The sequence below is a fragment of the Sinohyriopsis cumingii genome, chromosome 6, assembly GCF_028554795.1.
Source record: "Sinohyriopsis cumingii isolate HCF-2022 chromosome 6, ASM2855479v2, whole genome shotgun sequence".
Taxonomy (NCBI): Eukaryota; Metazoa; Mollusca; class Bivalvia; order Unionida; family Unionidae; genus Sinohyriopsis; species Sinohyriopsis cumingii.
Window position 1 is genome coordinate 95,300,598 of NC_142966.1, and position 26,833 is coordinate 95,327,430.

The following is a 26,833-nucleotide window of genomic DNA, read 5'->3' on the forward strand; positions in this document are numbered from 1 at the left end:
AACATGGGAGCGTACTCGGACGAACAAGGCGAGCGCTTCCACCAGGATATACTGGACATCGAACGCCGCTACCAAGGACAGTTTAACGAGACTACATTTGGGAGCTGATTCGTGAAAGTGATTTACAGTAAAATCGTAAATCTTGAAAAACTACTCATTTCTAAATCTTTTGTAGTCAGTTTTGTATTACTTTAGTATCAATACATGTTAATTTTGATTCATATGTTGTTTTATTTTACTTTATGTGAACGAAAAGACACAAATACGCCCGTTTTTTTCATTGGAAATAGGTAAATTTCAAAATATCACTGTCCTGGTCACAAAAGCAAAGTTTGTGGAGAATAATAACCATTTTCTATACTTTTTAGGCATAAGCAATTAGGAAATAACACTTACTACCCAGGAACAAAAATTGTGTTACATAGCGTTATTTGTCAAGCCAAAAGTAAAAATAAACGTGTGTTCCGAAGGTGTACCCAACAATGGACAGGAAGTTCTCGGCACACGATGTTATCACTTGGGAACAAGGCTGCAACAAAGGTGCACGACATCTTTACTATTGTCTACCTTTACTTCAACCACAAAACCGGTGAATGCGGTCTTCTTTTTTTTTAATCAAAGCTTGCAAGCAACATAAAGATACACTCGGACATCCCTCCCAAGTGCCAAGCCGTATAATGTTATCCACATTACTCTGTGACTCTTCTGCTCTAGAACTATGGCATTCACATGATTTTTTTCTCTCTATGTCACTTTACAAGGTATCTGTTTCAGTGTTTATCCTCAGCTCGATCTGCTTTATACATTTTCTAACGTTAGGCAAACCACGCGCTCTTTCTGTTGCTTGTTTCAAGGTTTCTATGGCAGGAGATAAAGTACAGAATCTCTGCCTAAAAATGCGTGTGCATCCAAAACATTTGTCGTGTTCTCATCAATCTGTTTATTTTTATATGTGATATTTGTTTTAGCTCTTTTAATACCACTCTATTTAATTACAGTTATTTATTGTCGATATATTTCCAAATAGTTTCACTTCTTGTGCTTTGTATTTGTTCATTTACTAGCTTTTTTTGCAATTCTTGTAAGAGCTGCGTTAAATTTTTATGTACGAACATCTAGATTGGTGACACGGTTGTTGTTGAGTTTCTGTGAGTTGTTTGACGCAGTAATTTTTCTCTCTATCCTTTAAAGACAAGAACCTTCTGGAACCTCTAAGAGATGTTTTCACAAACACAAGATGTTCAAGGGATTCAATGACATCACACACGAACATACATATATATCACCGCATGAACTGTATCACAATATCCATGCGATTTTAAAAATGTGCACGGATAATAATTATGGTTTAGTTAAATGTACTACACGTGTTATATTTTGACAGTATAAGAGACATAATATTAATTGTATAACCAGAGCGGTTCAAGGTCAAAAGTCTTAACTAAATTCTATACACTACGCTTTTAATGTAAACAGTCGAAGCCTTTTCTTTAGTCTGAATTTGGCTGTACTCTAACAAAATACAGGACTCCATATGTTTTCTGATTGATTCTTAGACACTGACAAATATTATGTCATGGTGATTGACAGGTGAAGCTGCATACGCAATTGACCACCCGTCAATGTAAAGTGCCGCTATAGAAGGCTATTAATCAGTACACCATATGAATTACCAGTATGTGTCATCGTATTATATACCCTGTTTCTCAAGGTTAGGTAACGAAGTTCCACCGACTCTACCAATCATAATTCATACGTAGGATATAGTTCATACCTCTTTCTTGAGATTGACCTATCTCGAGCTTTTGTATTGAAGTCAAACATATATATAATCTCAACTTAATTTAATGTTTACACTTTCTTAACTTTTTTTAACAATATCTCGTTTGGTTTTAATGCTCAGCGATTATCGTGGATTCCTACAAATTCCTTTCAGACAGTAGTACGTCGGTCTGTTCAGGAATTGTTTTGTGATAAATGCGCTGTTTAAAGGACTACAATGTAAATCTTGGCATCAAAAGAGCATACGTGAAACACGCTATTTTTAAATAACATCAAATTCTTAATGTTTGAAACCTACTAATGTTACAAATTTGGAAGCTTCTAGCGTTTTAAAATAGCCTGCGTAAATAATAATCAGGTCATGGTTGACCGCTCCTTTCAGAGAGTTGGGGACGGAGGGAAAGATCCGGTATTGCAATAGATGCATTAAAAAAACAGCATACATTTGTATAATGAAATGATATATTTCACCAGGAAATTTTATTAAATTGAAGATCACTTCTGATCTAGAGGTAAGATCAATGCTGATCTAAATGCCATATATGTTAGAAGGTATAAGAATGTCGTTTATCACGTGCACAACACCATTGGTTGCCTGGATGTCAGCTTCAATGATCGTGATGTTGTTAATCCAAGTTTGACCTGCGGACAAAGAGCAAATATTCAGATGAGACCACATAAAGGTCTGATATTTGTATTACAAGTATATAATTTGATAGAAAAATCTAAAAACGTCGTTTAGGATGGTAAAGAAATCCTTTTAGATAAAAAGACGAACACATCCAATATGATTAAATTCTCAGTGCGAATGGTACTGAGTTTCTGAGATAGTAAGCTGAAGCAAACGTTTATGACTTGACGTTGAATTGTGTACGTGGCATAAGAGTACAGTTGTTTACGTTCATAATCCATTTCTAATAGAGAACTCGCCCATATTCTTTTGGAAATTTATAGAAACTTCGTTATTGAGACCTAACATATATATGACGCCCTTCCTTTCAACCTTTCGAGCTATTAATACTTATTTGCGAAACAGTTTGTTGTTTCTCTGCATATGAATTTTACTTGTTTTTTGTTTGATCCATTTGTATTATTCAATAACGTGTGACAATCATAGTGATAGTAATAAAAGCAACATCAATTATAGATAAAAAAGTACAATGATTTATATGATATCAGGAAATGAATACCAATCTTGTATTAATAAGTGAATTTCATGCAGACCTGTTGGATTTCACTTGACATCCAAAGTTAAAATTTTCTTTTTAAATAGTGCGCAAAAATTGGAAAGGATTATAAAGCCTAGTGGCAGGATTACTTAGACTCAGTGTCAAAATGAATTACCATTGCTCCAGTTTATCAAATTCAATGAAATTATCAAGGCTAGAATTCAGAGTAAATACTCGTAGAGCTATCATGGCTGGAATACAAAGCCAATGCTCTTGGAGCTATCAAGTCTGGGATCCAGAGCCGATACTCATAGAGCTATCATGGCTGGAATCCAGAGCCAATACTCGTAGATCTATCAAGGCTGGAATCCAGAACCAAAACTTGTAGAGATATCAAGGCTGGAATCAAGCGCTAATATTTTTAAGTCTATCAAGGCTGAAATCCACAGCCAGTACTCTTGTGATGCTCAAGGCTGGAATCCAGAGACAAAACTCGTACGACTATCAAGGCTAGAATTCATAACTAATACTCGTAGAGATATCAAGGCTGGAATCCAGGGACAAATCGTCCACTTATTGCGTGCACATGGAAGTATTTAAGGGAGGCAATATTGGATTTCTGGAATTGAACATTAGGGTAAATACTGGAAAGCATGGGGCTTATGGCAATTTAAAATGAATCATTTTCGGGAGAGTATAATAGGTTGATTAAAATTTAATACTAGCCGATTTTGAGACTATACTGGCCTTATGAGAATGGCACTCTGATCCCTTTGAAAAAATTTATATTTTTTAAAACAGAATCCCTCTCCCCACGGAACTTAGCATTAAGGGACACTGTCGAGCTTACGGAACCTTTAACTAGACGTTTGACACAAGGGAACTTATTTATTTAATGTTATATTTCCCGAAGCCCTATAGTCTCTATACCTGTTAATGCTAAATTACAATATGTCACATATACTGTTCCCAAAACCATTAATGTTAAATACTCAAGTCAGCGTGGCTTCGACCAACGTGTGTATGTGAGAAAGCTTGCCATTAGCGGCTCTGCTTTGGGTCTTCCCCGGTACTTCCTCCACTAAATATAATAACCACAATGTATAGTCTATCATTTTGTTGTAAATTCCCATAAGCCCCACAGATCCCCTTAACTACTCACTTAAGAGCCAATAAGTTTGTTGCTAAGTAATATGACCTCAAAGTTGGTGTATAATGATATGACAGTAATGACCTCAAAGTAGGTCTATAATGATGTGATGGTTCGTAAAATCAAGCTAAACTATATTTATGCGCAATTCAGTCATGATGAAAACAACACTTGCATTCCAATATATTTGCAGAAACGTTTTTATATTATGTGAAGCAATTAAAGTTTTGTTTATTATTTAAAAAATCGGGTATACAATAAATACATTATAGTGTTCTATGGGGTGTACATTAAATACATTATATTGTTGTACTGGTGGATGTTGTGGTTATGGGGAATATAGTAAATAAACTGCAGTGTTTGTATTGGCTGATGTTTTGGTTTCGCCTGAAGTAAATAGGGCTTGGAAGGTTGTAGTTCGCCCTCACCCACAATATCCAACAATAAAATACCATCTTACTCAAAACATGTATAAACAAAAAAAAGAAAACTGTGTCGCCAAAATACTACAGGGCACAAATGAACGCCATTAGATTATGTCGGATTTAACTGCGATATTCTCTTTAGACCTTACCTCTCGCATCTTTGGTCACGTGAAGAACTGCGCCGTCCAAGGTGAAAAGGGACTCCCCATCACGGAGCTGTGACGTCATGCGTCCACCGGGAACCACATGATACTTGAAAATCCCTTGTTAAAATTAATGGATAGATAAATATACATTTGTACAACAAGAATTGGATGTCGCAGCGGTATCACTTTGTACCTACGAGGTCCTTGACTTAAACCTGTGCGAGGATAAATGATTCAGTATCCAAGATTGGTGATTTTCTTAAGGCCACAATATTTATCGACATTAAGTCTTAAAGTTAAATATATTTGATTAATTTTAGACAGCAGTGCAATTCTTCATGAAAATTGTTATGGCCCACCCTTTTCTTGCTATAGCCCGAGCTTTGCTTCCTTTTTAAGTATACAATATGAATTTCTGACAGTGGAGTAACTACCGCTTCCATGACCCATACTATGCGAGGTGGGGGTGGGGGTGGCAGCCCATTTCTATGGGGTTTTTTTGCTGCGGGGGGAACATAAAATTTGAAGCTACGCCAATGATTGCTAATTTCATTTACAAAGATGACAAAATCAACTAAACTCTTTCAAATATTTAATGGCTACTCAATGTCATATGTATGTCTTGCATAAAGATATAGATATAGAACATAATGTGCTTTAAGTATCAGGGCTGGATCGGGGGCGAGAGGGGTCCCAGGGTCTAAAAGCCCCAGCCCCGGCAAAGAAATCCCAATACGCACACACACAAACTTATTCATTTGAAATTTGACCATCATTTTATTCTTGCGTACGTCTATGCACACTCTGAGTAAATAAACGCATTGAATTTTGCTTTAGTGCTCTTTCGAGGAAAGTTAATGCTCTTTTGAAATTTTGGAAACTCCACCTCCATCACCCAACACCTGACCTTATCCGGTCCTGAGTAATGTCACACATGGAGACATTATCGTATGCTACACTGTGGCGTCACCCCTAGAAATCTTAACTCATGTGCGTACCTAAAGTATTTGGCACCTGGGACTGATCCTTCCTTTGGCACCCTCTCAAATAATTTTAAAATGCAAAAACACACAAAAATATATTATGTTTGCATGTAGATTTCTAAACAGTAATAAGCAAATTGGAAATAACTTTGACTTTGGCGAATTTTTCATTTGATTTGAAAACTTGTATTGGTATTTCAACAATCCCGATGCCCCCCCCCCACACACACATACACACCTTTTGGCTGTCACCCGGGGCGGACCGCCCCCCTCGCATTCCCCTTAGTACTCCACTGACTTAACTATACCATTGAGTGAAAGAAAGTCTGTGTGGCTCGGTAAATATTAAAAACAAACAAACAAAACAACAAAACAACAAAAAATAAATAAAACCCACACAAACAACCTTGAATGATTTTGAATGATTTTGTTCATGTCATAGTCATCAAGTAATCTAGTCTCCTGGTTTCGTCTGTCATATACGCAGATTTCTAGAGAACTTACTTTTGTATATGGGAGTAATTTGCCCATAAGGTGTCCTCAGTAAGTTGTCGAGATACTGGCCAAAAGCAGAATCAATCGGTGCAAACAGAGTGAAGTCGCCACCTGTGAGAAAATGTTAGTGAAACAAATCTTTAAAAGTGATAAAACATTTTCAGTCTAAAGGATTATACTAGACCCATGGACTATTAAGGATATACTTCGGGTATTTCAAATGAAGGCAACCGACAAGTAACGTTGCGAGATTTTAATCAAGAAAACAAAAATAAAACTTCGATTCTGATAAATAAATTTAGTCCATGAATGAATACAATGTCGATTGGCCCTAGTGTATATATATGCAATAAACTGACAACAAACAATGGAAAACTAGTACTTAGCTGGACTGAGTTCTTTCCACTCTTAATGATTCTTTTTTTTTTCAAAGGCAAATACAAAACAGAGACATGACAAACAAATAAAACAGGAAAATCGTTGTGTTTGCAAAACTTTACACGGCTGTTTCTACAGGAATTAAACCTTTAAATGTATTATGTGTCATCACACACACACACACACACACACACACACACACACACACATTCTTGTAAAACCTACAAAACGGGGACATATTATTTTTACCATCCAAATGGGGACATTTTTATTTTAACAAATTATGAGCGATAAAGATCTAATTGAATATGCATTTGATACATACATGTCATTTCTAATTGATTTGTGGTTGATTTCCAAGAAACACTGCATCATAATCTTTACCATCAGAATGGGGACACACACATATACACAGTGCTAGAAATTATACAGTCAAATAGGGGATATTCAATAAGTACGTATTTTGATTCTAAATAGAAATCAGTTCAGTCTAAATACTGCAGTAATCTCACCTGATACACATATTTCCCATCCATATTAATAAACTAAATTAAAATTATCATGTTGAATCTTTATATAATTTTTGTTGTATATATAAGTAAAAATGGTGTCCATGTGTTTGAAGAAGTTGAATTTTCAGAATTGTGTGAAAATACAGAGAATGTGTCCCTTTTTCTAAAATGAAATAATCAAAGATCTGCATGCCAATCTTCAGTTAATATAATTTTATTGGCAAGACTGCGGTTAAGAATTTAAAATGTCCCACATTTTTAACTTTGGTGTACAAAAATTTGCCACTTTAGTGCAATCCCCTTCATTAATAAGCCAATGCATGATAAGATCTCTTCAATACGAAACACACCAAAAGTTTATTTTGTATGATGGCATGGTTTAGTTTTAGTGAGCTCAGGTCAGAGCCGCATAAGCGTCCCTTTCGCCAAATAGTCCCTATTAAAATCTAATTGTGTGGATTGATTGTGTGACGCCATGTGCAGTATTCATGATAGAGACTGGTAAATCGTACAATTGAATGATCGAGAAGAGACTGTCCCGTTATCTGGAGACGACTTTTATTCTTACTATGATGGTAAATATGGTGTAGAGTAACAGGCGAAATAAGGCTTAAAATCATGATTTGACTGACTTAAGTTAGCGTAGGAAAAATAGTTCCTGGTATTTGGTGTTTGTGTTGTGATTTGTATTTTATGGTAGTTAAGTACCGGCGCTACGTTCCGGAAATGTATTAAGGAGAAACAATGCATTTGTGAGGTAGGCAGGCAAATGTGAAGTTGTGATGTAAATGTGTAGTTGTGATATTGGTGGTCATGCATTACTTAGAGGAAAATTATTATAGTTTGTTTCATTCGTTTACTAAAGAGACATCTTGCTTGTAACATTATTAATGTTCTGCCATCTCTTAGTGAAGTCAGTTGTAAATTTAATGTTGCGTGTTTGTGGTCATTGATTGATTAGAGAAAAATGACGACTGCTATCATCGGGTCCATAGAAAAAGGGGAAAACAAGGGACTTACGGCCAGAAAGAAATGAAGCTAGCAAGAAGGAAGAACAACAGACAGAAGTAACGAAGCCGAGAGGCCGCAGAGAGAGAGAGAGAGAGAGAGAGAGAGAGAGAGAGAATATAAAAAGGTAATGACTTAACGAGAACAGAATGTGAAACAGTTGATAATTTACCTCTGAGTCAAACAAAATGTATCTGATTGTTTTCTTTCACATTATTTAGACTTCAGCCAGCACGAACATTTATATGATACATCGAGAAACACTAAATTTGAGTATAAAATCTCATATTTTCAGCGTCGTGACTGGTGCCATGTATAAGCACTTACAAAAGTTATTTTTATTTCCTATTGGCTCAATCTTAACTTGTCGGATTTACCTCTAATGCGGTTAATTGGAGGAAAGAAATGGTATTATGTTTTGGTTACCATGTCGACTGTTCGTTATTATGCTTCTAACCACATTTGAATGAACAAAAATCAATGTTGATATATTTTCCAGTGTATTTCTTATCCAAATGTGCATGGCTCAGAGTTAAAAGGAGATAAAATATACAAGCACAGATGAATTGCTAGAATGTCTTGTCCATCGTAAAAACAATGCATAATATCTGCATGAAACCTTTTATTTAGTTTTCTTGGTTCCCGGTCTAATTTGGCGAAATGTGTTATGAACGTTGGACTACCCATTAATAAACATGTATATTGATATTGCTCTCTGTGATAAAATAGAAAATATATCGTATATAATTGACTATGTTTATGTAAATGATTTAAATCCTGTTAGCTCTCCGTGATGTCGTCTTCGGTCAGTAATTCGGAAGCAAAGTGAGCAAGCCGACAGCACAACAGTGTGAATTTTTACCGCGTAAACGGGGACCCAGTTTTCCGACTGATACACACGAGGTTTTGACTCGAGTGGGACGTGTGTATTGTTGCGTATAGCATGTTGTGAAAAAATACCAACAAAATAAGGACATGCTCAGATACGCTTATTTTAAAGTTTGTATCATTAAATAAGGCCTTGGCATTCCATTTAAGCCGACCTTACAAAACGGGGTCGTCCCCATTTCGAGGTGTGTCCCCGGTCTGTTGGTGTGTATCCACACTGATGTCCCCGTTTCGCGCCTTTTACACACACACACACACACACACACACACACACACACACATATATATATATATATATATATATATATATATATATATATATATATATATATATATATATATATATAACATACATACATACATACAAACACCTTTTGATGCATTTACGAATATTATACTTGCTGTGCTGGGGAGGGGCGTCCCTTGAATTATTGAATTTGTAATTATTGCATACAAAAATCCCCCAAATAAGAGATGTCCTCATTGTTATTGCAGCTTTTTCTGCTATTGTGCCGAAACTGGATTTCTTATTGTTACTAAGCTGTTGACATCACTCGAACGAAATAAGCAACCTAAATTCTAAAGCTTCAAGAAAACTAACGGTTATTTTTCAATCAATTTTTTTTAACTCTAGAAACGAAGAATCAAACGTATATTATATACCAAATATACTTGAAGAAAATTGAAATTCGTTGTTAAACAAATAAATTATAGTCATCAATCAAAATGATTAATATTTGCGTTCTATTATTACATTAGTCATACACCTAATATCAAGAACAGTAAAATGTCTTACTTATCATTTCTCTTTCGATCATTAGAATTAGTGTCTTTTGATAATTTGTAAGCTTCAACACCGAGTCTTTCATCTGCAATAAAACTTCAAGCCATACAATTTAACTAGTTTTTTTATTTTTATTGCCCCCTTATCAGGTCCAATTATGAGCCAACTGACGGACAGACAGGCACAAACAGTTTGATACAGTGAGCCAATCATCCAATTTTTCAGGGAAATTAAATTAGCGTAGTGGACAGGTTTAACACTGATGACCATTCGTGTTATGTGCCACGTTTACTTACTACCGAGTACCGTGAGAAGATCTGTCAGAATGAGAGCCATAACTAGATCTCTAAATCTGTGGTCATCCTTGATAATGATCTGTGCAATGCTTTCGGTCGCCGGAATATGTGGGATTAAAACTTCGTCTATCGGTTGTATTACTCCATTGGCAACGACAATATCACCACCATGCACTGCTGCAAACCCATTCACTAACAGCTGTAAGAGTGTAAAGTGAGAGTTTTAGATAAGCAGGTAATATAGACCTCGATTCAGTTATAAGTAGCTTAAACAAGAAATATATTAAAATAGAAGATTGAAAACGAAGCTATAAATAGCTGAGTAGTAATGATGCCATACCTAGTATTGTTGTTGTTGTTGTTTTAGGGTTTACGGCCATTTACATGCTATACATACATGGCGGCCAGTATAAGTGGTGGAGGAAGAACCCGGGAAAATCCCGGTAAGAACCACACATCCACAGGAGGTTACTGGCAAGCTTTTACACATACTCACATCGGTAAAGCCCGAGACTTGAACACACACGGACAGAGATAAAATAGCAACAATCTGTAAGACGAATGCTTTGGACCACTCGGCCACCAGGGGCCACATCTGTGAGTAGCGATAAACACCATTTATAAAGTGTACCAGCTTTACGGTGCGTAATAAAACAACGGTATGTCAGTCGTATGTTTACCCTAAATATGCTAAATAGATGTGAGTGACCATCGCTTATCCCCTTTCCCTCCTGTGATGGACTTTCTTTTTGATTTTTTTTAACGTAGTTTAAATTTTTTTCAGTCATATCGCTACGATGTCTGCAGTGTGGCAGTTTATAGTGACATATAGCACTGGGGCATCATGTCGCAGACATGTAACATGATGTCCCACCCAGTCACATTATCCTGACACCAGGCCGACCAGTCCTAACACTAACCTATTAATGCTGAGCGCCAAGCGAGGCAGCTGTTAGAACCATTTTTGTAAGTCTTTGGTATCACTCGGCTGGGGATCGAACCCACGACCTCCCGCATCCGAGGCGGACGCTCTAACCACTAGGCCATCCTGTGATGGATGAGACCCCATCTAGAGAGCGGATAGAATTAGCCGATTTTCAGGCTCAAATTTATGTTTTACTTCCATACGAGAGTATTTATCATGAAGAGTTTGTGTCATGACCATTTGATATCCACTACTGTCCCTTAGTTTATTTCTACGTCTTAGTGTTGGATTGCAAAAATAAGTCATTTTCTTAGATGCGATTTTGTCGGTTTCTCCATCCTATTTGTAAATCTTTATTCAAATATACATTCCTCAGTGTCCTCTTGTGTGCGCGCGCTCTTATGTGTGTGTGTGTGTGTGAACAAATATTCCTTAGCCATTTCCTTTGCATATGTGATATTGGATAGTAAGTCTAAATATATGAGCCTACACCTCCCATCCCTCTGTATGTATGATAGTTTGTTCGATAGTAAATATAAATGCACGAGCTACCCATGTTCTGTTCCCCTAGAGTCCATACTTTTTTATAATTGCGATTAAATGCAGAATCAAAACAGAACTAAAAAATACCCCACATTCAATCTGCACTGGACAGTAACTATAATGCGTATGAACTATTTTCTTCTGTTTAATTGTTTGTAATGGTATATAGGTATGTATACGTGCGTGTGTATGCTAGTAAATTTTCCTCAAACATGCTTTTCATTTTTCAAATTGTTCATTTACTCTGTTCAAATCTTTCATTGCTTTTTCTTTTTTATTTCTATATTTACTTTTGTTTTGAAATATGTTGTATTTCAATTTTATTTTATTTAGAATATCCTTATGTTCTAAATTTCCTTCGAAATGTAGTGCATTTATGTCGGTTTTGGATTTTTGTTTCTTTTCTAGGTCACAGCGACTATACTCCATGATGTTTTCTTTTTTAGCAAGCAATCCACACACGATGTGAAACCCGTAAACTATTAGCATCAATAATCCACGAAAGTTAAGTGGCCTAGTCATGCAGATAGTGGTATAAAGTGACGCAGAGCAGTGATCGGCAAAACCGCCTATGACAATTTGGTTTTTACTCGACTTTTGTTATATGTAAATCCGCACTCGCAGGGTTCATTATCTGTTCTAGAAACTGTCGGTGATTTTCCATTTTCGCCAACACAGTAGAGAACTGCTAATTATTTTATCTTCAGTAGCTACCGAATATAGTTTACTAACAGTGTTGAGGCTACTTTGTGCTGTTGCAAGCAGTTCTGAATAAACACGTATTCGTGAATGTAATTGTTTCCAAATAAATTGGCTAGCACCACCATCGACACCGGTTATTATCGATAAAGCCATGATAATACTTCCAACTGGTGCACACGCACTTTATGCAATTACCCTTTCTTTACTGCTACAACTGTCATAGAATTAGAGAAAGTATCTTTCTGCGGAGTATTTAAATGGGAGTCTAATGATCTGTTCATTTAAGACCACACCGATTACGTCTGTACCTTTTACCTCTAACGAACGTCTTTCCCCAATAACTGCTACCCGAACAATTGCGTTCTTGTTGAAAAACAGTAGAGATCATTTTTGTCTCGATTGAGTCAATGTTGGTGTAAAATATTCATTGGTGAACTTAACCGGGGTGGATACTGCGGTGAATACCACTTCAACCTTATGACACGTGGCGATTTAGTCAACTTTTGGGCATTTGCCTGTGCGATGATTCCAAGTGGACCTTGATTTGATTGTGGTACATCATGGTGGTTCCAGTGGTTGATTTCTATTTGATCCTTAACAAGATTATATTTGAGTGCGTACGAGGATTTGGTAACACCATTTTAAAGTAGATATTCGTCGACAAGTAGGACGAATTTGCTATCGACATTTACATGCGTTGTCATTTGGTCTAATACTCGGTCAGTAAATTCTACAACCTCATCACCGCGGCCAGAATCAATCATGTTAATAATGATGAGTCTAATTTTAAACAGAAACTCAAAAACGTTGGAGTATCTGATAGGAGTGATGTTGAGTCCTTCGTATTGTATTTCATCTCCGGCGACCAACGATACTGACATGATGCGAGATTTAGGTTTATCAAAGCTATTCACGTTAGGGAAAATAAGTCAACCACTTGTTGTGGTGGCATTTGTTTCCTTTCTTCTTTCGCTGATCAAAATGTTTAAGTATGCTGTAACTATAGTTACTACACGTGGTGGTTCGGGCAAATTTGTGATCTTTTCATCCACGTATTTCTAAATCACATTATTGGCTGTATCATCATACTCTTTGATAAACTCTACCGACACGCCGGTGTCTCTGATTCCCCAATTTTTCAGTGGCCTTAGTCAGGGCTTTTTCCCGTTCAGCGTTTTTCAGTTTGACAATAATATATTTAATGTCTACGTTGGACGTTTGCGATTTATCTTTAGTTTTATCTTCAAAAAGTCATAAGCTCTCCTGGATCAACATCTACATCATATATGTGTATTTAATTGGTATTGTTCGTTGGCTTTTTTTAATGACTGTATGTTATGTATATCTGTATTTTGTTCTTGACTTTGTCCAAAATTAAGGTCATAGTGTACCTTACCAATTACGTTTATTTGGTAAACAACATAATACACAGTTAATATTTCTCTATTAGTGTGGTTTACATATTCAGATCATTATTATTGGTAAACATGTTTATAGTCTTGATACTGACCGTAGAAACTTCTAGAATGGAAACTTTCATTAAGTTGACAAGGTATTTCCAGAAAATGGTACGTGTTTCACAAAGGTCAAATAGAGGGGTATATAATCTTGTTTACTTAAAAAAATATATATATTCTTGCATTAACATCTGATGCAGAATCAATCTTTTTGTTGTGTTCAGTTTTTCATTGAGTGGATTTATTTATTCAAAGTATTATTCACTGGACTTGCAAAGTACAGAATAATATTCTTGGACAGAATCATTGATTTGAATTATAGTGAATTCAGACAAAGGCATTTTGGATTATATTATTGCGATACATCAGAAGTCTGTTAGTATTTCATAAACATCACTGGCACGTTAGCATAATCGAGATTACAGGCACATCAGCACATCCAATATTGAATTTTAATTGGAATACCACTTGAATTCACTTGAAACTTCATACATTAGGACTTGTGATAGAACGTTTAGGACCGTTTCGGATTTAATTCACCAGACTGTAAGTTCATTTGAAATTTTCACTTTATATTCTAGGGAAATATATTATTTGTTGCATTTTTACAAAACTTGTTGGTTTCCGTTCTTTTCTTTTAGTTGGTTCACTTAAAGTCGTAGCAAACAAGGCGATTAGTAAACTCAGTCAAATCCGCCTTGGTGGCAAACCTGCTCAGATCCACATCAGCACCGTTTGTCGGGCTAAGTAACGTCCGTAAATGTTAATAGACATTTTGTATAATATTAAACGTACTTAAATGTAAAATGTGTTTGTGGGGTAGGTGAACGCCCACGTGCCCGCAATACTTTAACAACAAGATGAGTACATATTGGTCCATCCCAACGTGTTGTACTGGTATAGTTGCTTGTCGTCCAGGCCAACTGCGTAGGAAGGTAGTGCCATTCCTTAAATAATTAACAACTTCAACTGGTGGTGCAGGACAATACGAGTCAAAATGCAAACGATGTTGAGGTACCACAACTGTTGCAACCCAATGAGTGCCAGGTCCTGAAGTAAAATTCAGGTTGACAATACCGGTTCACGTATGGGTGACACCATCGATGCAAGTTCATTTCGCATAAAGATGTCACAAAAATGCTTGACTGGTTTTGCTATCGTGAGTAAATTTAGATTGGTCACTGGACGCGTGACCTGCGTGGATAATCGAAGATCTCTTTCCTATGACTTGTTCCTGGGAATCTAAGGCTTCTTCCTGATTTTGATAGACTTACCAGGTCCATGATGCACTATGCGACCGCCAACCACCTTTATTAGCGTCATCCCAGATGCAGTTCCAACAGTCCATAACTTCTCAGCGTTTGTAACTACGGGAGCCGTTGCTGATAACAACGCACCAATTGCTCAAAGGATTGGAAATATTCCACCGGTTGTTTCCATATGTGTCACCGTTGACTTGAAGAATTTTAATGTCGTTTGGGTCTATTGTGTTCGGCCGCATTAAGCTAAGCAAGTTGTGTTTGGGTCTACCACACGGGGATATATCCATTTAATTTTGCCGGAGAAAGTTTCGTGGTGACCACACAATTTTTTTTTGTATTATGTTAGTTATTGTCCCAGCTGATTTTCATTAGGGCCGATCTTGACTTCGTGATAGGACAGTATTGTTTCAATACGTAACTCATTCAGTTATGTAATATCCACATGTACATCACTGACCCTCATTCAGCCACCAGTTCCATCCAGCAACATAATATTGTCAGAGAGTATCACAGCATAACAATCATAACCACCACCAGCCGCACCCACAAGTGCATTAAAATGTATGGCAAGAACAGATTGTCAGATTGTTGCAGGTGTTCCAATGAAATGTAATAAATCGGATACAACGTCAGAAAGTCTTGTTCGGAAATTTGCAGGCACGTGTCAACGTTTTGATGCCAGTCCATATACGCCCACAAAATGTGATATGCACGTGCAATATTAGGAGTGGCATCTCTTTAATCAGGCTGAATTTCTTCAGAAGGTTCCTGATAACCGTTTAACCGGAAGGAAACTTCAGTTACTTGTAAGTCGTCAAATACCACTTTGTTACGCTCTTTGTCATTATCTCACTCTGTATTTTGAAACGCAAAGGACGCATTTTTTGGTACAGTAAAGCCACGTTGGGTACTTATTTGACAAGGAAACTGCCCCGTAATAACACTTAGTGGGTGCACATCTGTGATATGTACGAGAAACGACAGCTCTGACGCTGTACCAGATTGCATGAAAGATAACAAACGTGATTCTGAAATCAGTGAAGAGGCTAGAAAAGGTATCCACAAAGTCAATGTTGACAACTCAACTCTAATATCAGTGACACCTCCATCACCCCATATTTCAATTTCATCGTTGGAGTTGTTCTTGCGAAACAAGGTGACTGTGTTTAGCTCCAAAAACAACCATGTAAATTTCTCTAAAAGAGCCAGATATGTGACTGAGGGCAATCACACACACACACACACACACACACACACACACACACAAAACGTTCATGAAGCACCAAGGATTTGTGATCGACGTTGTGCAAATCCAAGATTAAAATGTGGGTTCGTACCTGTCACCAATGCGGTGTGAGCAGTGGCGTATGGCTCAGGAGAGTCATGATGAACAACAAGGGTTGTATACGGTCAATAATCTGCACGATTAGTTGCATCTTTGACAAGCATCATTGTTGGACAAACTGTTTTCGTGTAATCATCGCTGTATCTGGCAAGCTCGAGAACCGTCGTGGCTACGTCAACGTTGTCAATAATTGGTTAAATTTTCTTTCAATCGATGCAATAACGTGCACTCTTAAATAACGTCATGATTCCATTGTTGACAAATCCAAATTAGACATTGGCATCGTATTTTCTATCGTTGTCGGCAATTGAAAGTTTTTCCTCAATTTCCAAGAATGCCTCACATGCAAGAAAAGAAAACCTGGACGTGTCCTGCACTTTAAATTTTGTTTATAATTGCGTGGGGTCTCTGGCCGCGTATGGATGATACGGAAAATCTCTTTTACTTCGATTCACAAACTCAGGCGCGCCCATGTTAAATTCTGGATCAGATACATCTTTAAAATGAGACAGTATATATTCATTGTTTATTTTGTCTTATATCTTTGCGCATATACCAGGTATTCATTTTTCCTCTTCAGCGAGAGCATTACATACAGTGTGGGCTGGAAATTTCCCCATAATAGGCAAATTATACAGTGTGAGAATATGTTTTATAGCAGTAAAATAAACTGCTGGCAGAAACTATATTTTATATTGAAGAATTTCCGCGGCATATATAGTGTAATGGCGAAAAATACTCAGGTGATCGACACTATAAATATTTTGCAGGAATTCTCTAAAAATAATATCGTTCTTTCCGATCAGTGCCATGTAAAACACGTGACAGAAAAACTTAAATAGCTGCTTCGTTTGAATACATCAGTTTTATCAAAGCAGCTCAAAAGATGTATATGTGTTTTCAGACGCATAATTCGTACACACTGATTACTTGATTATCGTATGATTGATCTAAGAACTTGAATGGAATAAACTAGACCAAGCAGAAAAAACCTATCTGTATTATACTGTGCAAGAAACAACATGGATTCTTGAAGTTGAGTAAATTACCCGTTACATCTGATGCGATCGAGGATTGATATTTCAAATGAATCCTATGATGATTTTAGCGAATGTTATAGCCATAATTATGAAGATATCCGACAGCAAATTAATTAAGTGATTTTGGGTATAAATATAACAATGTAATCTGAACTCGCCAAACGTTAGTATATCCATGAAAAATAGTACAACGACGCAGAAGAGGAGGGACGGAAACACCAAAAACAATTTTCAGAAGCTATTACTAAAAGCAACCAAACAAAAACGATTGAGGAAATTTACCAACGCTCGGAGACATTTAATGTTATTGCATTCAAACGCACAAAGGCTGGTAGTACTCGAGTTGGCGTAATACTCAGTGATGGATCATTTGATTTACTTTGGGCTGATTGTAAGTTGGACTTCACCGCGTCTGTAAATTAATTTTTAACTACGTTTGCGAAATTGTATATTGACTCCAAAAAAATCTTTTTGGAGATAGCCTGATTTAAATTTCGGATTACCACACGATCACGTAATGGACTGTGTAAAGTTCTCCGTTCGCCTAGCCTCAATATTGTGTACTATTTGAAGTTGATGAGGAGATCAAAGACGTGTATCTGTGTTCAAGGAAATTAAAAAAATGAAAATATTTATGAGTCCAGCGATGTGGCTCTTCCAGTTGGATAAACTTTAACATATATAAAAGGCTCAATGGCATTGGGAGGCAACAAATGCAAAGGCGTATGCCATGGAAAATATTAACTCTTCGGCAGAACATGTCATTGTGAATACTACATTACCCTTAAGGATCGATACTGGGACGTTCTAGATCTGCGGAGTTAAACATTGACGACAAAAACTGTACATTGTACATCGATTTGATATTTAATATAATGACAGCCGTACGTGGACATGTGAAATTCGTGCGCGTTGTAAACCCTAGAAAACCCGTTTACGCGACATATTATGGAACTGGTCTCTCTGGCGTTGTTGGTGGATTGTTCACAGGTAAAGCAAATGTGCTTGCGGGATTGTCTTCTCGGTTGCACCACTTGCAAAACAAGGTGCAAGTCGTTGATGGTATCAAAAACGTTGCTATCGGTCGGATGAAAAAAAAATGGGATCACAAGCCAATCAGTCGCTTCGAGATCAACTACATTAGTGACTTGAGCACCACCAAAAGCGGTCATGTGTCCATCAACCGGAACTGTGCTGGCTGCGGTTGATGAAATTATTAACGACTGTATAATTCAGTGACTGCAAATTTTGCCTGTTACGACTTTGCGTCACTGTATGAGTCTAGCAGCTTCTTTGAGCCACTTCACATCTGTGTACGATTAATAGTCCACCGGTTGCACAACGTGTGTGGTTTGCTTGGTAAAAAGTGGAGGACAGAAGCTCTGGCTTAGAAGCTTAGAAAAAGTAATCAAAATCCAATATTGACATAGTGATACTATTAAAAATGCTAAATTGAACAATTTTAAATTTGAAAAAGTTTACATTTCTTGAGCGTTTTCAATTGAATAAAAAGTAAAAATTTTTATATCTTCCCTTTACAGTTTTATTTGTTATTTTTTTATATTTCTGTAGTACAAATGTTACGTTTCTAAAGATTTGTTCGTTTGTGACGTTTCCAGTTTAATAAACCTTACGCATGTTAGTGACTAGTTTGCACAAGTTTCAAATTTTGTTTAAATATTTTAATTATTGTTGTACTTTTTCAATACTTTATAACTTATTAGTATTTTTTCTTTTCCTGTGCAATTTTATTATTGTTTTTCATTTGATTTGGACAATTTTTAAATGTTGTATTATAAGACGTTTTAAATTTGTTGAAAATTTGTAAACGTAATTTTTTTATGTAGAATCGTTGAAGTTAGTAATTTTGTACAATTTTAAGAGTTTCTTTCATGAAAATTCCTTTTTATTTAATAATACATTGTTTCTAGAATGTTTTACAATTATTCAAATTTCATTTACAATTTATTTTTCATTTTCTTGTTAATGGCAATTTTGTTCCTGATTGTTTCAGCCAGTTCACAACTTCATGTCAATTTCTTAATTTTAGAACTACTTTTACTCTGCGCCCTTTTAATTCAATAGGCAACATTTTTTTATATCTGTTAAGTTCCGTTTCCGTTTCAGAATTTTAGCATCAGAGTTGGTCTAAGTCGTATTTCTGATGATACTATTCAGAAACGTTTAGTCTGAGGTAAATTCTGTGTCTATTTCAGAATTTCATATACAGAACAATTCTCTTGCAAATCTTGTCATATCGACATTTGGATTTTTCGAGGGATAAATATAAATATACATATGAGTGTGTGTGTGTGTGTGTGTGTGTGAACAAAGCAAACACTTGCCCCATTCGTTGCTTTTGCGACTTCCACAGACTGTCCTAGTAACGTTGTACGATTCTCTACTCCTGAGATAAGTGGAACGATAACGATTTCCTGTACGATGTGATATTTCAGCACATCAGCCAAGTTCTGGGTATGTGATGTCAAATAGTTTGCTGTAGTGGTAGGTAGACGAGCAAATGCTACATCTGATGGGGCAAACACCGTAAATGGTCCTGTTGGGGTAAGAATTAGTATAGAAAATTAATATAAAAAAGATAAAATATGCTGTAAGCCAACACTACTTCCCTCATCTCTAATTTTCATATCACCTTTCCTCTAACCACATTTTCCTTAGCCTCACACACAAAGAGTGGAACAATATTCTAAGACTGTACTCTCAGTCTGTGAACAATGCTCCGTCCACTGTTAAGGGTACCTGATAACGGGTACTGGTGTGTGACTGCTTTGACGGCTGAAAAGGTTACATAAAAAGCGTGGCTCTTCTGTAAGCTGGAAAGGTTCCATAAACAGCGTAGCTCTTCTGTCAGCTGGAAAGGTTATATAAAAAACGTGGCTATTCTGTCAGCTGGAAAGGTTACAGAAAAAGCGTGGCTATTCTGTCAGCTGGAAAGGGTACATAAAGAGCGTGTCTATTCTGTCAGCTGGAAAGGACACATAAAGGCGTGGCTCTTCTGACAGATGGAAAGGTTACATAAAAGCGTGGTTCTTCTGTCAGCTGGAGAGGTTCCATAAAAAGCGTGGCTTTTATGTCAGCTGGAGAGGGTACATAAAAGCGTGGCTATTCTGTCAGCTGGAAAGGGTACAGAAAAAGCGTGGCTATTCTGTCAGCTGGAAACGCTACATGAAAATCGTGGCTCTTCTGTCAGCTGGAAAGGTTACATAGAAAGCGTGACTATTCTGTCAGCTGGAAAGGGTACATAAAAAGCGTGGCTCTTCTGTCAGATGGAAAGGGTACATAAAAAGCGTGGCTCTTCTATCAGCTGGGAAGATTGCAGAAAAAGCGTGGCTATTCTGTCAGCTGGAAAGGTTACAGAAAAATCGTAATTGTTCTGTCGGGTGGAAAGGTTACAGAAAAAGCGTGGCTATTCTGTCAGCTGGAAAAATTACATAAAAAGCGTGGCTCTTCTGTCAGCTGGAAAGGTTACATAAAAAGCGTGGCTTTTCTGTCAGCTGGAATGGTTATATATATATATATATATATATATATATATATATATATATATATATAGAGAGAGAGAGAGAGAGAGAGAGAGAGAGAGAGGCTCTGAAATTTATTATTTATTTCTTTTGTTGCTTTTAATATGTTCGTCATATATTGATAATAATTCCATTATTGAAAAAGAAGAGGTATGGTTTAACATTTCGAGGTATCTTCTGATCATTTATGTTCTCCTCTATTTCGGTCCATATATTACAATATATTTGCCCTAGTTCCTGGTTTACATTTATTTATAATAATACTTTATAAGCCTTACTGAGTGGCTATTTCTGTTCATATCTTTCACTTCCAATAGCTTCTGTTGTTTTTAAACTAGCCTTCTTCAATAATATCTCCACAACCCTCTTTCGATAATTCATTTGAATCTTCCTTACCATGTTCTCCCTGCGATAGTATATTGTATTTCCACCGGCCTCTTTTATATATCTGAGTACTGGGTCGTTTTTAACTTAGAGTAAAAATGCTTTTGTTTTGCCATTGCATAAAATACTCCATTATCGTCTATTCATAATCCAGCAAAATTCTATCAAGTTTCGATGTACCAAGAGAAAATGTAAAAATTTTATATTTGGTTTTCTAATTAGGTTAATTCTAAATTTTAATAAAGTGGTAATCATCGTTTCTTCTATGCCCTTAATCTAATTATGCTATGTTTTTTATCCATTGTTTCTAATGTTCCAAAACAGAGTTTTTCGCCAGTATAATATCTCGTTCTACAATTTCTCGATTTTTATGTTTCGTTTCTTCTATTTTTGAATTTCTCGATTTTTATGTTTCGTTTCTTCTATTTTTGGATGATAACTCAAACATGTTTTAAAACTTTATTTTGTGTTTGTGTTTCTTCTAGACTGTAGATTAGCATGACAGGTTTCTGTTGGTGGTAAACGTTGTTAGTCGTATAAATTGAGTATATTTTATGTTATGTTTTGTCAGGTTGGTACGTTGGGAGTTGGTAATGTCAACTTTTGCCAATGCTCATTATTCGAAATTGTTATCTTTCGTCTCTACATTATATATATATATATATATATATATATATATATATATATATATATATATATATATATATATATATATATATATATATATATATATATATTATACGGTATAAAGCGATCGAACAAAATCTTTATGCTTATCTCTTTCTTCGTTACAGTTATATAGTAATGCATATTCTACTCATACAATTTTACCTGTGTCGGAATTGGCCTGATTAAAAAACGCATACTTTTTCTAGTCCTACTGTAGACCAGTCAAGAGTTTGTAATTGAACTAGTTGTTTTTGGACAGATGCCGCGCTGAATATGCTATCTTGATTATTTCTCCACTGTGTTTTTAAAATTATTTAGCTTGTTTATAATGTGTTTATGTTCTTTCTAATCCAGTTGTATCTATATTCTCTTTCTACGAGATTCGAAAATGCAGATGGTAGTCTTTAATCTGGACAATATCGGTACCAGTTTCGTTATTATTATCAAATTTATCAACCAACAAACCGTGCTTGCTTAATATCATTATCACAACATGACGACGTAGTGACACTATAGCAAAACATGACTTTTTCAAAGAAATAGGCGTGGGCGTCTATTGGTCACACATTATTATATTGATAAGCACGCGAAACATTGATGTTTACACTGTTGTATAGCATATATTGGAAACTAATAATCTTATGTACAATACTGTTGGGGCCAGGGGTGGGGGTGGGGCGAGTGATCTTATGCTTTCACCTTTGTTGGTAGTCTCAGTTGTTACAAAGATTAGTGGTTGGAGCTAGTCACGGAATAAATCATTATATATAATGATATTGAATTGTGAAAAAAAGCATTTCCCGGTCTTCATGTTCGAGTAATTTAAATGGAATGGTATAATGTGTGTGTGTGTGTGTGTGTGTGTGTGCGTGTGTGTGTGTATGTGATGAGAAATATTTACCAGCAGACATTAGTAAAGAGCTCAGTTTTGTATCCGTAAGGAACTTGACCAATGTCGTGTATCCATGGTTCATCAAATATTGCAGAACGCTGATGTTTTCATAACTACAACTGGGCGCGAGGAGACTGAGAAACAAAAACAAGTATACGTGTTTCATGGCAGCTCTATTCTTTACTGAGTAACCCAAAGTTCTTATCAACGAAGCAGCGACGTCTCCTGCTCAGACAAGGTAATCTAAGGTGAACACGCGATACAAGAGTGGTGGTGGGTTTGGTGTTTACGGCACCGCAACATATGCATTTTTTAGCGCTGAAACAATCGGAGTAGATTGCCTTCCCATAAACACACCCTTGTAGCCGACCCGTGCTGTTATTAAAATTCCATCCGGTTCCGAATCCAGCACACAAACCACTGAGCCGCCGCGACGCCTCCAACGTAAGTGATATGTACATGTCGGCATTGATTTAAAGTGAAGAAAAATTGTTTAGGTGAAAAAATTACCGTCTCTTCATTACATTTTTATTTTGTAAAAGCAGAGTAGATTGCTGGGATTAAATTTCCCAAGAAATGTTTATGTTCGGTCAGAATAGTAAACATTATATTGATGACTTGGCAGGTGGCATTCATCAAAATAGGACAATCTTTTTGTTTTACATCCGGTGACTTGAAAGTAATTCGGTTGAGATGAAAACTCGGCATTTATCCTTGATATATTTATCACCTTTAGGACTTTTTTTGGCAGTACTGAGAGTACTTATTGGTTACCTCATTTGTATCGGAAAATATGAACGAGTTTGTTTTCTTCTGAGTAATACTGCAGGGCTTGGGAGTGTAGTTTTAGTCCGAATAAATGAGTTCATATTTTCCCATGCAAATGCAGTAACCTTTTTATTATATACTCATTTCTTTTTCCTACCTAAGGCTTAATAATAAAGGAATGCAATACAAGAAGAATACATTACAAGAAACAAAGTAATTTAATTTATGACGTATTTCAGAATAAATGTACAACCGTAGATCCATCAATATACAGTTACAATATCTTTTTAGAGAATGAGTACATTCCCTATCACTTTTGGAATGCAATTTGCAAAATAGGAGTATAGTATATATTGCATTTGCATACGAACCCGATGACGGTCGAAGATAAACGGATTGGTGTGAACGATACAATTATTTGTAACCTTTGGTTGCACTACACCATGTAACACTCAGCCAAACTTTTGCCTATTGCTAACAGACATAATGAAGATTAACTATCGTTAACATATTGTGATTCAATACAAATATTGAATGCTAATAATATTATTACACTGTTAATTACAAAAATATGACCAAACACTACAATCATTGTCAGGCATATAACAGTAAACATTGGCCTCCAGCTATGTTGGTGGTGTGGACAAATTAGAGAATGCACAATGCGGATGTGCCATATTTGCTGGAGATGGTAAGTGCATTGTTTTATTGTTTAGCAGAACTTATTCTACGTCAAATTCCTTTATATTGCTGTTGTTGTAGGGTTTAACGCCATTTTACAGCACAAGATAGGGTGCACATGGCGGCCAGTATTAATGGTGGAGGAAGAACCCGGAAAAACCCGAAATGAACCACCCACCCACGAGAAGCTACTGGCAAGCTTTCACACATACCCATATAGGCCGAACCAGAGACTCGAACCCACGCAGACAGAGGTGAGATGGCAGTGATCCGTAGACCACTCGGCCACTCGAGGCCCCTCCGTTATATAAACTGTTTTTAATGTTCAATTATACTTCCATATACCACATAGTGAAAACTGGAGGTGCTGCCAATATATAAATTGCCTCCAAAACAAAGATGCCGGACATGGTAAAAATACATCAAACATTCTTATGACAAAACATCGTGCCAGAAATGACAAGTAAGTGCAAAGTTATCTTGTATCATGGCTTAACGATAGTAAGGGAAGCACAAGTGCAGTGAAGAAAATTTCATACATTTTTATAATGCTGATTAACATGACTTCTGCATATGTAACTAGTGCTGAGATGATATGACTTTATTTAAGCATTACAATTTTGTTTTAATTTGCAGGTGCCTGAGCAGAAGAAGTAATAGATAAACTTTACAGTGGAGTTGGAGACTGATTCTGATTCATAATCTTAATTAAATCTAGAAAATAAACATTAAAGTCATATTAAAATATCTGTTGTATTGTTTCCTTCTTTCATTTTTCTCTTAAAAACAAATGTCTGAACCTTTAGTCTGTAAATTCAGTGGATTCCTTATCAGCCCATCTACTTTTTACTTTTACTTTACACCATGCTACTTTAAAAAAAAAATGAATTATCCCCATTGGGGTAGGTCCCCCCAACCCCCCACCCTACTTTGTCAACTTACCTGCCACATTTAAATCTAATGGAAGGCCCTGCTGTAAAGCCTGTTAGTAAAACTACCCAACAAGAGGATTTCATACATTTGAAACTCCTAGATGGATGGTAATGTTTTCATTTTTGTAATGTAGATTTGGACATTCTTGCCACCAGTATGGAATATGTGTTTCAGAAACACAAGCAGCTTTCATCAGATTTGCATATAGGTTTTATATGTTGTGAGTATGTTGTAGGAAGTTTTTTTAAATAACATCATATGAGATGATGCCAGTGGAAATGGCAGAAAAGTGTCTGTATTGTTCACCAACTACACCTTGTTCTTACAAAATGTGGCTGTTACACATTCCCATGATGATGTCACTGACAGCCATCAGTGAGGAATGCCCCAACAAGCATAATACAAATTGCTTCCATTGTAATTGTTACAATTCCATTCTGACCACTCCGGTGTCCTAGTGGTTAGAGCGTCTGCCTCAGAAGCGGGAGGTCATGGGTTCAAACCCCAGCCAAGTCATACCAAAGACTTACAAAAATGGTATTAACAGCTACCTCGCTAGACGCTCAGCATTAAGAGGTTAGTGTTAGGACTGATCGGCCTGGTGTCAGGATAATGTGACTGGGTGCAACATCATACTACATGTTTGCAGCATGATGCCCCAGTGCTATACATCACTATAAACTGCCACACTGCAGACATCGTAGCAATATGACTGAAAAATTATTCAAACTACGTTAAAAATCCAATCACACACACACAATTCCATTCTACGATCCAGAACCAACACTAATTCCGTACTACAGTTCTTGCATTTCAATCCAATTTTGCTTTTGAAATGTAGTGCCACTCAATTCATAATGAACCCATTCATTTCAAACACTCGCAAATACTTATTATTCCTGTCTACAACTGAAAAATATCTATATAAAAAAACGTGTAACTGTGTTTTATGCAAGGGCATGGAGATGCACAAAAACTTGCACCTGAAGCTTGAATAAAACCCCGACTGTGGATAAGACTTTACCCATCGATTACCCCAGCTTGGGGATAAATTCCGACCGTGGCGATTTATTATATATCCTATGACTGCTCCAGCTTGAGGGCAAAATCCAAGCACATCCCTAAAAAGATAACAAGTATAGCGGCTCTTTACCTTCTGTAAATGCCACTTGAGCTTCCTGATGCTGTTGTATCTGCCATTTGACAGAATCACGAATGTGGATATATTTCTTAATTGCCTCTAGTTGTTGAGTTAGTTTAGCTGTATGAAATTCCTTTGTGCAGACTCACTCATTATTAATATTACAACAGTGATTTAATTACACATCACCTGTCAGCACACCGATGATAAGTCAGTTATTTTATAACACACCAACAAGCTTGCCCCTTGCACCCCACCCCTTTTTTTTTATTTGGGCACCTGTGGACATGAATCTGCAAGGCTCAAATTGTCATTTTTAATATAAGATCTCAACATTTTTAAGGCCTTAATTTTAAAGACATCCTTAAAACCCCCAAAAGGTTATCAACTGGATCACCAGCCTTCGTTTAGAGTAACAGCAAGTATATATATATATTTAGGTCTAAGGAAACACAATAAAAATGTTTGATTTAACAATGACATATTTGCCTCAGGTCTGTGATCCTGAAGTGAATATTAACTGTCCATTTATT

The 26,833-nt window shown here is 36.4% G+C and overlaps 1 protein-coding gene across 1 annotated transcript; it reads right to left on the reverse strand.

Annotated features, from left to right (window-relative positions):
* Positions 1-2,252: 2,252 nt before the first annotated feature.
* Positions 2,253-22,975, reverse strand: LOC149797479 (transforming growth factor-beta-induced protein ig-h3-like). Its single transcript, XM_089960423.1, has 6 exons — positions 22,787-22,975; positions 19,636-19,847; positions 10,017-10,215; positions 6,160-6,261; positions 4,676-4,789; positions 2,253-2,424 (listed from the first exon to the last, which is right to left on the reverse strand). The coding sequence occupies exons 1-6, from the start codon at positions 22,941-22,943 to the stop codon at positions 2,312-2,314; spliced, it is 897 nt and encodes a 298-aa protein (XP_089816549.1). The 5' UTR covers positions 22,944-22,975; the 3' UTR covers positions 2,253-2,311.
* Between the last annotated feature and the right edge of the window lie 3,858 nt (positions 22,976-26,833).